Here is a 12,070-nt window from a genome sequence, read left to right on the forward strand (position 1 = left end):
TCACACTTTTATATATATATACACACACACACACACACACACACACACACACATAGGCAGACATACAAACACACATATATAGTATCTTCCACATCAACATGTTGGTCAAGCATCAACAAACAATACAAAGAGAAATCAGACAAATATTTTTTTTTTATTTGCTGTTTTTCCTCTTCCTCCCCGTTAATCAGGTGAGACAAGAGGAAAAATAAAACAGTTAAGAGCTGTAGCCAGCGAGATTTTCTGTTGCTATCAAATCTCTAGCCTTTACCGCCGTGACACAAGCGATTTCCTTCAGTGGCAATCTGGAACAGCAAGGCAAACAGGTTAATAATACACGTTATTATAAGAGACATGCGGAGTAGCAAAACACGCTTGCATGAAAGCCTGTGCAGTTGGAGTGAGAATGGTGATACTGTCAATGTCGAGTGGCAAAGCTTTTGCAACAAGAGCAGCGGTGTGTTGATATCAAGGTGATGACATGAAGCCGTAGGAAATATTTATAGGATGATATGAAAAGTTCAAACTGTGGTGTAGGTTAGCCATTTTACATTAGCTTCTCTAGTACTACTGTAAATGAGTTTGATAGTATTTTATAGAATGAGTGCTAATTAAAACAGTACTGAGATTTCCTATGACGAAGCAAAGGTGTAGTTAACAGCATGACAAATAAGACTGTTGCATTTCAAATGTATTAGTAAGAAAAAGTGCAATATTGAAAAAACAAACCGACTCAATCATATTTTTCCAAACCTCTCTCTCCCTTGCATTCTGCATTTCTCTGTTCTTCTCCTCTTCTTTCAACCTCTCCCTGCGCTGCCACTCCTCCTCCCTCTCTTTCTGAGCGGAGAGGGCGTCGGCCCAGGCCTGAGCTTGGCCGGACGCTTGGTGGAAAGCTCTCTGCAGCTGCTGGAGCTGCCCCAGAAGCTGCCTGCTCTGCTCAGGGGCCAAGTCCTGAGCCCGCTCTGAGATAAACACCTGAATGTCAAAGGCCACATTGTTGACCTCATTGGAGCGTGACATGAGAGAAGACTGGAGCTCCTTGAAGGAAAGAGAAAGAAAAATGGCAGGTGAGTGGAGGAGAATATCATTACTGCATATATGAAAGAATGACACAAAGAAATGAACACTGGAGCCACAAATCAAGACAATATACTTTTCTGTGTGTACCAAGCTGATGTTTGACATATTTTGACAATGCATAATTAATTAGCACTAATAAATAATCTATAATACATTCAAAATAGACTATGCATTTCGTACAATAACACAGTTTTATGCATTTCTTCAAAAAGGAGTATAATTAGAATATAAAACTTACTTTGCAAAGATGCAGCTGCTGTGTGAGCTGGTCATGGTTGTCATCTTTCTCTGCCATTTTTTCCATCCCTGCCATTCCTCCACTCATCTGAGCTTCTGTCTCCCTCAACCAGGAGAGCAGGTTCTCTACTTGTCCTCCCAACGACTTTTGTTCAGCTGTTACCGCCTCCTGAGAGAAAGGTAAGAATGGCAAATACTGCTGTTGAGTATCAGAAAGCTGTGTCTTATTATTTTAAACATCTACAAAAAGGCAATAAGCAAGTAACACCCTATCACTATGCTTATTCACATTTCATGACACTACAATGTTTCCAGCTACAAGAAAGTCAGACCAGATAGACAGAGAGTAATTGCTATGGGAATGATACACCGTCTCGTCATATTGATGTAAACTGACAGGTTTCAGATCGTTGCAGACCAGCAGAACTCGGCTCAATGTGAAATCTTTGATCTAAACTGGCATTAAGGTTTCAATAGTGTCTGGCTTTCCTTTCCTGGTTTGATGTAGATGTAATTTTTTACCTTGTATGAGTCTCTGTGGTCTCGTAGGCTTTGCAGAATGCCCTCAGAGAGTGCTCTGGCAGCTTCGTACCCTCGAGCCAAGCTACGGCCGTCCTTTTCTAGGGCCAAAAGGAGCTGCGGAGGAACATCTTTGGGTTGGGGCTTCAACAGCTGCTCAGCAGCCTCCACTTCCTTGTTGATCTCAGGCTCCAAGTCTTGCAGTTCAAGGTCCAGAGTCTAAGAGATAGATTAGGAAAAGAGAACAAAAGTTTACTTGATACTGTTTGGTAATAGATTAATCCTTAAATCAGTTTTATTGTTTGGGAACCAAAAATACGACTGCAAAATAATTAGAGTGCTAAAAAAATACAATGACATGAGCCGTTGTGACATTAATATAACGTCATCGTCTAATTCAGGTCATCGTCTATTTTTTCACCTCAGTCTGTCTGATGATGTCATCCAGGGCGATGAGGCTGCGGCCAACAGACTGCTGCTGCTGCTGTTTGAGTCGGACCTCAATATGCCTGACCATGGAGAGCAGAGCTACGGTTCGCTGGTCATGCTCCAAACATTCCTGACGGATTAATGATGACTATGGGAACAAAAAAAATGAAATATACATTAAAACATAACACACTTAATTTTAAAATGTGAGTGCCTGTGTTTCAAAAGATTTGTATCTTTTAAACAATACTAAATAAAAAAAAACTTGTAATATTTCTTACCTTGCCAGTCATAGCTGTCTTTCCCTGTTTGCTGGATGTAGTTTTCCCAATCTCTTTGACATCATCCTCTTCCTCAGTGGCTGTATCAGACTCAGGGACTCCAGCTGATTCAGACTCAGTTGAAGCATCTCCTGACAGGAATGTTTCTGCTGATTCTGCAGACTTGAGATGTTGCTGTTGTTCCTTCAAAGATTTTGATTCAGGAACATTTGTACTTTCATCTTCAGGTGATTGGGGCTCTGTCTTCTTCTTCTTTTTCTTCTTCTTTGATTTCTCTGTTGTTTTTTCTGGTTGGCTGACAGGAAGCACAGACTGAGCTGCAGCTTGAGTCTCATGGGAATACTCAGTGGAATCTGGAGCATCTCTGATTTCTGGATGGGACTCCTGAGGCTCTTCTGATTGACTTGATGGACGTTGTTGAGTGGTGGTTCCATTAACTTTAATTGCAGATGTCTCCATTTGGGTTTCCTTTTCACCAACTGAAAGTTTGATTACTTCACTGGTTGACTGACCATCCGTCTCAGCCGAGCTATCTGAATCAGGTTTTGCTGTTGTAGATTCTGTGCTGATTTTTGATGTCATCACTTCAGGGTCCACTTTTTCATCGGTGAGTAACTTGTCGGTATCAGGCTGAGCTTTGTCTGTCGCTTTTGAACTCTTAGGTTTCTTTTTCTTACTTCTTTTACCTTGCTGGATTTCTTTAGGCTCGACTGATGAAGCAGTCTCAACATCTTTTTGTACTTTTTCCTTTTCAGAAATCTTGTCCTCTTCTTTGACACTTGTCTCTTCCTCATTCTCTTTTGGTGAAACCTTGGGACTCTTGATACTATCATCTTTGACATCATGACTCTCCACTCCATCATCCTCAGCTGGCAAAGTTTCTACCTTTTCATCTTCAGCAGTTATGCCGTGAATCTTCTTCTTCCCCACCTCTTTGCGCAGTGCCTGCAGCTCCTCAGCAGCCTGCTGCTCACTCACTCCTTTTTCAAACACTTTTTTAAGTATACTTTCTTTGGCTTTCAGTATCAAGGCTGCTTTCTCATCATCTGGTAGAGAAGATTTCTGAGGCAATTCTTGCTCCTGACTGCTGTCTGATTGCTCTGGTTGCTGAGAGACAGAATCCTTTTCTTCAACTTCCTCTCTCTGATCCTCCCATTTCTTTTCCTCTCTCTTATCATCCTTTTCTGTATGTTTCAGTAACTCAAACTGCATTGCATCCTTCTCTGGCTGTTCTGTGAATTTAATTGTAAGCTGACCTGCTTCTGTTTCTTGTTTTACCAAATCACTTTCAGCCTCGATTTTTTCATCAATCTTTGCTTTACTGGTGTCTTCTTTGGGGGGCTCAACAGAAGCTGCCTGATCATGAATCTGCGATTTGTTGTATTTGTCTTGTAATGCAACCTCTGCTGTAAATGTATCAGTAGCCTCAGGTTGCCTTTCAATTTCTGCACCACCTTGATCAATTTCAGAAGGTAGTTTTATCTCTGGAGGCTGCGTTTCACTTTCTGCCTCTTTACCCTTTGCCTTCTTTTTATTCTTTCTCTTTTTCTTGCTTTTACTTTCTGTCTCCTTGGTTGAAGAAGTCCCTAATTGATCTGTCTGCTCAACTTCAGTACCAGCCTTAATCTCAATCTGTGAAGGTTTCTCTTCCTTTTCTCTCTTTCCCTCACCATCATCAATCTTTGAAGCATCACTCTTTCTATATTCCTCCTCTCCCAACTTTGCCTGTTCTGTGACTTGTTTGTCATCTCTAATCTCTGCTGTCATGGTACCTGTTGGGGGTTCATCAAATTCAACAACATGATGTACCAATGATGTGCTTTCACCACTAGACATATACTCTTCTTCCCCAACCTTTACAGGTTCTCCATCTGACTTAACAGTTTCTTCCCCTTTTGGGACCTCTTCTTTCTCATCTTTGTCAGTATCATCGACATGTGCTTGAATTAATTCTTCAACAGAATCTCCTGAAATGCTCTCTTTTTGTTTATCATCAGTGCTACTCTCATCTATCTGCAGTCTCTCTTCAGGCTTCTGTTCAGGAAGATGTTCTGACTTTTGTGGTACTATCGCCTCTATACTTTGCTGAATTCTCTTCTCAACATTAGTAGCAAACTTGCACAAGAGGTCTAGTGATTGGTCTTGCTCAAATACAGCCTTTTCTTCAACTGACACTGGCGCTTCTACTTTATCCTCCTCTGTGGTAGTGTCATAAAACAGTGACTGATCTGAAACTACAGAGGTCACAGTCTTTCCGTCATCCTGTGTTATTGCCAAACCCTCCTCTGAAAGTGGAGATCTTGATGAACCATCAATGCTCACATCTGACCAGTTTGTTGAACTGTCAATGCTTGACACTGGCAATGTAACAGAAGAGCTGTATGTACCAAGTGATGAGACAACAGGTGTAGAGCCATCTTCATCACCCTGCATCTCCACAGAAGGCAATTTCTCCTGAATCTCTGAAACCATGTCACTGGATATCAGTCCTATTGCAATGGCGTCATTGACACTAGAGACTCGTTGTCCAGTGGCAGGATCAACTAAGCCCCCTTTCACGATCTGGTTGGTGGCTATTACCATGGCCATATCCTCTCCAACTAAACCTCTTTTAGAAGCTTCAGGTAGAGGGAGCCTTTCTCCACTGGTGATATCAATAATCCCTCCACTGTCTGCCTGGCTTTGGAGCAACCTCATTGCTGGAACTGGGTCAACTTGATTAGAAGCAACTGCCTCAGGAAGGGTCAAGCTGTCTCTTGTTTGCTCATCCTGAACACCTCTGAAAGGTTTCACCTCCAAGAAACGCTGACCTGTTTCAATATCTATTTTACCCTGGCTTACAAGCTGTGAATAAGGAACGATTCGTGCAGTTTGGGGATCAATCACTCCTTGTGCTACTGGAAGAGAAGTCATGGCTTCACTGGCAATATTCTCAGCTAAGAGGCCCTTAGAAACTGCCTCTGTCAATGTCAGTTTACCTCCAGAGTCAGGGTCAAAAATGGCTCCTGTTGATGCCTGTAAAGTGACTGCCTCTGGGTGTGATGAAGGGCTGACTTTTCCTTGGTAGACCCACTCTAGTTCTTCCAGGCCAGGAGCGATGGAGCGATCTACTAATCCTCTATCTACAGCATCAGAAACTGACAGTCTCATTCCTGAAGCATGGTGTATTATACCACCTTCAGCCACCTGCCTCGTCAGCACCTGATATGCCTCGTCTTGGCTTATTAAGCCCTTCTGAAGTGCTTGCTCCAGAGGTACTGGAGACTTAGACTCTGGGTCAATAACACCTTCCATCTGTAGCTGTAAACTGGCTTTAGTGAGGGCTGCGTCTGGATCTGTATCCTTTCCTTTGTATGCCTTCTCTAGTGCCACCAGTCCTTCTCTTTGATTCTCCTCTATCAATCCTAGGTTTGATGCCAGAGTGACAGAGACTTTCTTATCCCTACGTATGTCAACGATCCCCCCAGACACCACCTGGGCCTCTAGAAGTCGAGCAGCGGTGTCGGAGTCAATCAAACCTGCCTCAGCTGCCTCCTTCACCCCACAGATCTGCTTTTTCTCTACATCCACAACCCCCGCAAGGGTTTTATCTGACTTAAGAACACCCCACATCAGGTCTTCATCTAGTAAACCCTCTTGCATTACATCCTCCATGCTAAGTGATTCACCACTGCTGGCATCGAGGAAACCTCCAAACAGGCCTGCCTGAGCCATTAATTTAACAGCAGTGTGGCCAGGGAGGACACCCTGAGCTACTGCTTCATCTGGAAGCAGCTTTTCCCCATCTTCTGTCATTAGACCTCCCTGTTTGAGCTCTACGACTAACCTTGCCAATTCAGCCTGTTCCTCGTCCTCCTCCTCCTTCTCTGCTCCTGACTCAAGGATATCAACCTGAGGTATAGCATGCTTTGAGTCAGTCTCTGTTATAGACACCTTTTGTTTGATCATTTCTGATTCAGTCTGGGAATGATCTTTATCTCTCTTATCTTCAGACTGTGTTGAATCAATATCGACATTTGTTTTTGCTTCGACTGGAATGGATTCTTTCAACACTGTAACATCTTCCTCTGATTTGAGTGTTGCTGTGACTGTTTTTGTATCTACTGTTGCAGTCTCCTGATGACCACTTTCACCAGGTGTGGGTTCAGTTGTAACCTGCACATCTGGGCCTTTTATTAATTCCTCTTTAGCTGAAACCATTGAAGTTTCAAGATTGAATTTTTCTTTCGTTTCATCTTTTACCTTTGCATCTTTATCTGAACTATCTATAGCTGTAGGAGATAAATCACTCTCTACAATTACTGATGGTGCGTGCTTCATTTCGTTGTCATTTTCTCCATCATACCTTCCTTCAACATTAGCTTTATCACTGATCTCAAAATCGTTGCTTGGTGTGACTACACTGGAACTTTCTTCAACCTCAGTTTGTTTATCACTAACCCCTTCATCTGTCAACCTTAAGTCACTCGCTATCTGCATCTTCTCCTCCTTATCTGTAGCCAAACTGCTTAGAGGCTCAACTTCAGCTCCATTTACAGAGTCTTCAGCAACCAGTTCAGCAGCTTTGACCAACTCTACCAGCTCTGAGTCTAGCAGCACCAACCGTTTTCCAGAATGAGCATCCACATAGCTGTGAGTCATGAGGTGAAACAGCAGTTTGTGTTTTGCTTGCTCTTCAGGATTCATTGCATCTACTGGTGTAGTATCCCACACAATACCTGTGGGAGATGACGAAGGAGGTGGAGAGGATGGAGGTGGAGAGGAGCTGGAGGAACCCCAACTCAAGCGGTTCAGAGATGGGGTACCTGACTGGTTCATGTTGGGGAGTATATCTGGGATGTAGATATCTTTGAGAGAATTGACTACACTGGGCTCAATCTCTTCAGTGGTTTGGTTCAGGGGTAGTACCTGAAGGGTTTCTGGTTCGTACAGAGCCCCAATGGCATGTCGCTGCCTTAGGATGTTATTTGCGAGCTCTCCCGAGATCACTCCTTGTTGAAGAGCCTCCGCAATAGGCAGGAGTTCTCCAGATTCAGGATAGAGCATTCCCATGAAAGTCCAGAGAGACTCAAGTACCAACAGAGCCAAACGAGGGGAGAGAAGATCCCTGCGAATACTCTCCTCCAAATCCAGGCGTTCTCCACTGCAAGGGTCTAGAATTCCCCCGTTTTGCAGCTGTCGTGCTAACATGGCACAAGCTAAATCCTGGTCCATAAGTCCATGACGAACAGCCTCATCAATAGTCAGCCGGTGGCCAGATCGTGGGTCAGCAATACCACCGGCAAAGAGCTGTGCCTCAAGAAGTCGTACAGTAACTTTGCGATCAATAAGCCCTTCCTGGACTGCACGGAAGATGCCAACTTTTCTTCCCGAGTGGAGGCAGACGGTTCCTCCAGGTTGCTGTTTAACTGGGAAGAGAAGAAGACCTGAGTCGTCGTCAAGGACACAGCACTGTTGTAGCTCATTTAGGTTTAATTTTTCAGCTGTGTTTGGATTGATGAGCTCTCTATGTTGCAGCCTTGAATGCAGTTTCGTGAGGGTTTGGCGAGGCAGAAGTTTCATGTCTTCTGCTTGCTCCAAACTCATCAATCTTCCTGTGGAGTCTCTCAGCCCTCCAGTGTTCAGTTGGAGTTCAAGAATACGAAGTCCCACCTCCTCTCTGATGAGACCAAACTCCATGACTGTAGCTACTGGCAACGCATTTTGTTGTTGGTCACCTGTAGACTTAGTATTTTCCACCAATAGCATAGCACTCTCTAGCTCGGAGAGACACTGCCTGGCACGGGTGTCAATTAGGCCTTGAGCCAGACCTTGTTCCAGTGAAAGAATGAGAGGGGCACCAGGCTGGACGAGCCCACCCGTGAGAACGAGCTGGGCCTCCAGTAGTACATGGCAGGTGTCCTGGTCAATAAGACCTCGTTGGGCTGCTTGGAACACTGAGAACGTTTCCACTGTTCCCAGGTCAATTACTCCAGCAATGGCAATTTGGCTCTACAAAAAGAAAGAAAAAAGAAATTCCAGTTGAAATTTATTCGGGTCAATGTTGTTTGAGCCATTATGTTATGTTATTATACTATACTATACTATACTATACTATTATATTATAGCGTATTATTGAAAGAGTCAGAAATATAGAATCAGAAAAACAAAAACCACAACCAGTTGCAACAAAACCATACTAAATTATATAATTCGTTTTTAAAATTGTGTACATATAACATTTTTGATTGTATCTTTCCCATATTCAAATGTCTCTTATATTAAGAAGCGCATTAATACTTACCGTTGCTATTATAAAATAAGCACTAAGCATGCAAAGCCTCCAGTAACAAAAATGCTGAAATAAAGCTATAAAGCTATAAATAAAGAAAAAAAGCAAAAGGCACATAAAAGAACACAGAAGTATTCAGAAGAAAAGAAGAATAAAAATATCTATCAGTGATAGGTAAGAAAAAACTCACAGGCAACGGTAAGAGAGAAAGCGAGCGCTACTTACCGTACGGGCTCGTCCCGTGACGCACACACACTAATGGGCCAGCTTATGGCTCGGCACAGCGAGACGCGACAGGTGAGAAGCTGGTTGTTAGCATTCTGCATGCTCTTCATTCTGACCCCTAACACTGCACTGACACTAAATCCTCCTGCTGACTTTATTTCAAACTTAAAGCACTAAAGGCTCAGGAAATCAAGCTATTCGATATAGCATTTTTCAAAATAATCCCTCATTATCGTTAGCAAGGCATTGTGACATTATTGCATTGTTAGATACTTTATGATTCCCACTTAATGTAACTGAACAGTAAACTAATCTAACTCATTAACGCAGAGAGCAGCTTCTGATTAAAAGTGTCTATAAAGCTCCTGCTTTGTTTTCCATCTCTGACTCTGATCCTCGGCTCAGAGCTTGGATGTCCACAATTCTCCTTTGGCAGCTGTTAGTGATTTTCAAGCAAAATGCTGGTTTAAAGTTTCACACATTAATAGTATGCATTAGAACAGACACATAAAATCTCATTCACACACACGAACACACTCTTGTGATCTGGACACAACATGCTCAAATGGTGAAGTGTTTTTTTTTTTTTTTTTTTGCATAGCTGGCCTCTGGTGCACCTACACTCTAAACCAAAGTGACTTTTTTAAATGTTTTTCAAAACCTCTACGTTTCTGTGAGTTTTTTTTAAACAGACCCCTGTAACAACATACAACATTCACTTAGGAATCAATTAGGAGGTGCAGTTGTAAAAACACACAAATTATATCATCAATGATTGCTTGAAACCTGAAATTCTCCAACACATTCAATCCCGTTTTTGACTCATATATCATAATGTGTATACCAGGACAGAAACAATTATATGACAAAGTGAGAGCTGACTGTGAACTTGTGGTTGCATATGGTCTAAAATATATGGAAATATGGGTAAAAGACAATATGCAACATAACAAATACTAAAATGAAATGTGTTGACTTTATGCAGTGGTATTATTCTTCCACTACATAAAGAAAAGTAACATGATAGTGCTTTGTAGCTACAGAGATGAGAGTCAAATGTGATGGTGCATCTCCTTTAAAAATGGTTGTGCTTCTTAAAAAAAAAAAAAAAAAAAAAAAAGCATCTACTAAAAGCAGAGCTCTACAGCTTTGACCTAATTGCTAGTATGACTTATGCAGCGCTGCTCTAGTGCGGCACCACTAAGGCCATGTATTAGCCATGTCAGCAGTTCAGCAGATGTAGTTTTTTTTTGATGATGATGATGATGATGATGATGATAATGACATTGACGGAAACTAGGGTGGGGAAAGTTAATGTGACAGTGGAACACACTCCATGCTAAGGCCCAATTCAGACGGTGTCATCCAGAAAATTCAAAAGTGTGCTGCAGAAGTTTATTATAAAGACTACAGCAGCACTTTTATCTCATTTAAGTCTGATGGATTATTCTACTATGCAACTTTTCCTTAAATGGCAAAGAAGGAGGCCAAAAATTTTAAATATTTTCATCTGAATACACGTCTGAATAGGGTCTGTAATGTTTGTTAAAACAAACCAAGTCAATGAGTGAGATTCTTCAATAGTGGTGATGTTTTTCAAAAATGCACACACTGTGAATACACAACATGCTGTACAACACACACACACACATACACTCTCTCTTGCTGGCCCACGCACAAAACACACACTTAGCTCAGCTTGTAAGCGTATTCAGACTCAAAATAACATTTTACCTTCACAATTATATGTTTTCAAGCTGGCATAAGCAGAGTACATTTGGTCATAAATCTGTACCTCCCCTCCCTCCCCAGTCTTGGCCCAACCTGCCAACCAATCTACCTTTCTTTCCTCCTCTTTGGCCAGTTGCTCCTCCAGCTGGTGCAGCTGCTGGGTGGAGCTATCACACAGCTGGCCGTAGGTGGCCTTTAGCTCGTTCAGCTGGGCCTCCACTTGAGCGCGCTCCTCTGGGGACAACCTGGATCGCACCCAAGGGAGAAGGTTAGAGCAGGTGGAGGGCTGATAGACAAAGTATAATCAGCTATGTTACAGTGTGGACCTTTATGGTTGGGATTATGAAAGCAAGTCAATGTACAGTAAATGTAGGAGGTGACTGAACGTGTACTGAATTTGTACTGTGTAAGAGTCCATGTGTGTTGCTCTAAACTGGTTTATAAGACACAGGTTAAGTCATGTATGTGTGGCATCTGTATTTGGGAAGCATATACAATGTGTGTGTGACCTTGCATGTGACTTACTTGCTGGCCTGTTTAGACAGCAGGAAGCCCTGTGTGCTCCTGATGGCTTCAGCCACTTCATCTTTCTTGGCTGCTAGTTGTTCACTGATCGCCTTCAGAGAGCACAAACGCATAATGTGTTTAGTGCAGTGCAACATCGACTATCATTAGACTATTAGACTATTAGTATTTCAAATAATGAGCAAATGACATTTACTTTATGAGGAACTAACACATTTTTTGCATTAATTGAGTTGTGTAAACAGCTCTGAGCAGCTCCATTGGTATACATGAATGATTAATCCCTTAGTTAAAGAAAACCCCTCTATAGAGTAATGTATCAGATGTCTGTTGTACCTGTTGAGCAGCAAGTGAAGACTCAGCGTTGGGGCCCCTGGCGCGTCCCTGGAGGCCTTTGACCCATCCCAGTAGGTCTGAAACCTGGCCCACTCTGGCCTGCTTCTCTTCCTCTACCTCTTTCTGCAGATATTAAAACAAAGCTTTATCAGCTAAACCTCAAAAAACCTATTTACATGATTTTTTGACATTAAATAAGAAACTTTTCCATTAAATTTTTCTGCAAAACAATATTCAAAAACTCTTTGCATTTGGCAACACAGTGATTTATTCAGACCATAAATTGATTGTCTCACCTCTTCTTCCTCTAGTCTTCTTAGTGCATCACTGATGTATTTTACATGTTGGGTTGTCAGGGTGACCAAAGCTGTGTAGCGGGTGCGCAAGTCCATAAACTGAAGAGACAAAGCAAGAAGTGATTGTAGTACATCAG

The 12,070-nt window shown here is 42.3% G+C and overlaps 1 protein-coding gene across 6 annotated transcripts in view; it reads right to left on the reverse strand.

Annotated features, from left to right (window-relative positions):
* macf1a (microtubule actin crosslinking factor 1a) overlaps positions 1-12,070 on the reverse strand; it is a 265,237-nt gene that overhangs the window by 78,408 nt on the left and 174,759 nt on the right. For 5 of the 6 annotated variants that reach the window (XM_053334386.1, XM_053334385.1, XM_053334387.1 and 2 more), the window contains 9 exons: positions 11,934-12,032; positions 11,638-11,760; positions 11,302-11,393; positions 10,886-11,021; positions 2,550-8,540; positions 2,261-2,416; positions 1,843-2,058; positions 1,322-1,489; positions 754-1,041 (listed from right to left, as the gene is read on the reverse strand). In XM_053334386.1, the coding sequence (XP_053190361.1) occupies positions 754-1,041; positions 1,322-1,489; positions 1,843-2,058; positions 2,261-2,416; positions 2,550-8,540; positions 10,886-11,021; positions 11,302-11,393; positions 11,638-11,760; positions 11,934-12,032 (7,269 nt within the window). The remainder of the gene's footprint in view (positions 1-753; positions 1,042-1,321; positions 1,490-1,842; positions 2,059-2,260; positions 2,417-2,549; positions 8,541-10,885; positions 11,022-11,301; positions 11,394-11,637; positions 11,761-11,933; positions 12,033-12,070) is intronic. The other variant, XM_053334390.1, reaches the window with a different exon arrangement.

The sequence above is a fragment of the Scomber japonicus genome, chromosome 15 (genome assembly GCF_027409825.1).
Source record: "Scomber japonicus isolate fScoJap1 chromosome 15, fScoJap1.pri, whole genome shotgun sequence".
Lineage (NCBI taxonomy): Eukaryota > Metazoa > Chordata > Actinopteri > Scombriformes > Scombridae > Scomber > Scomber japonicus.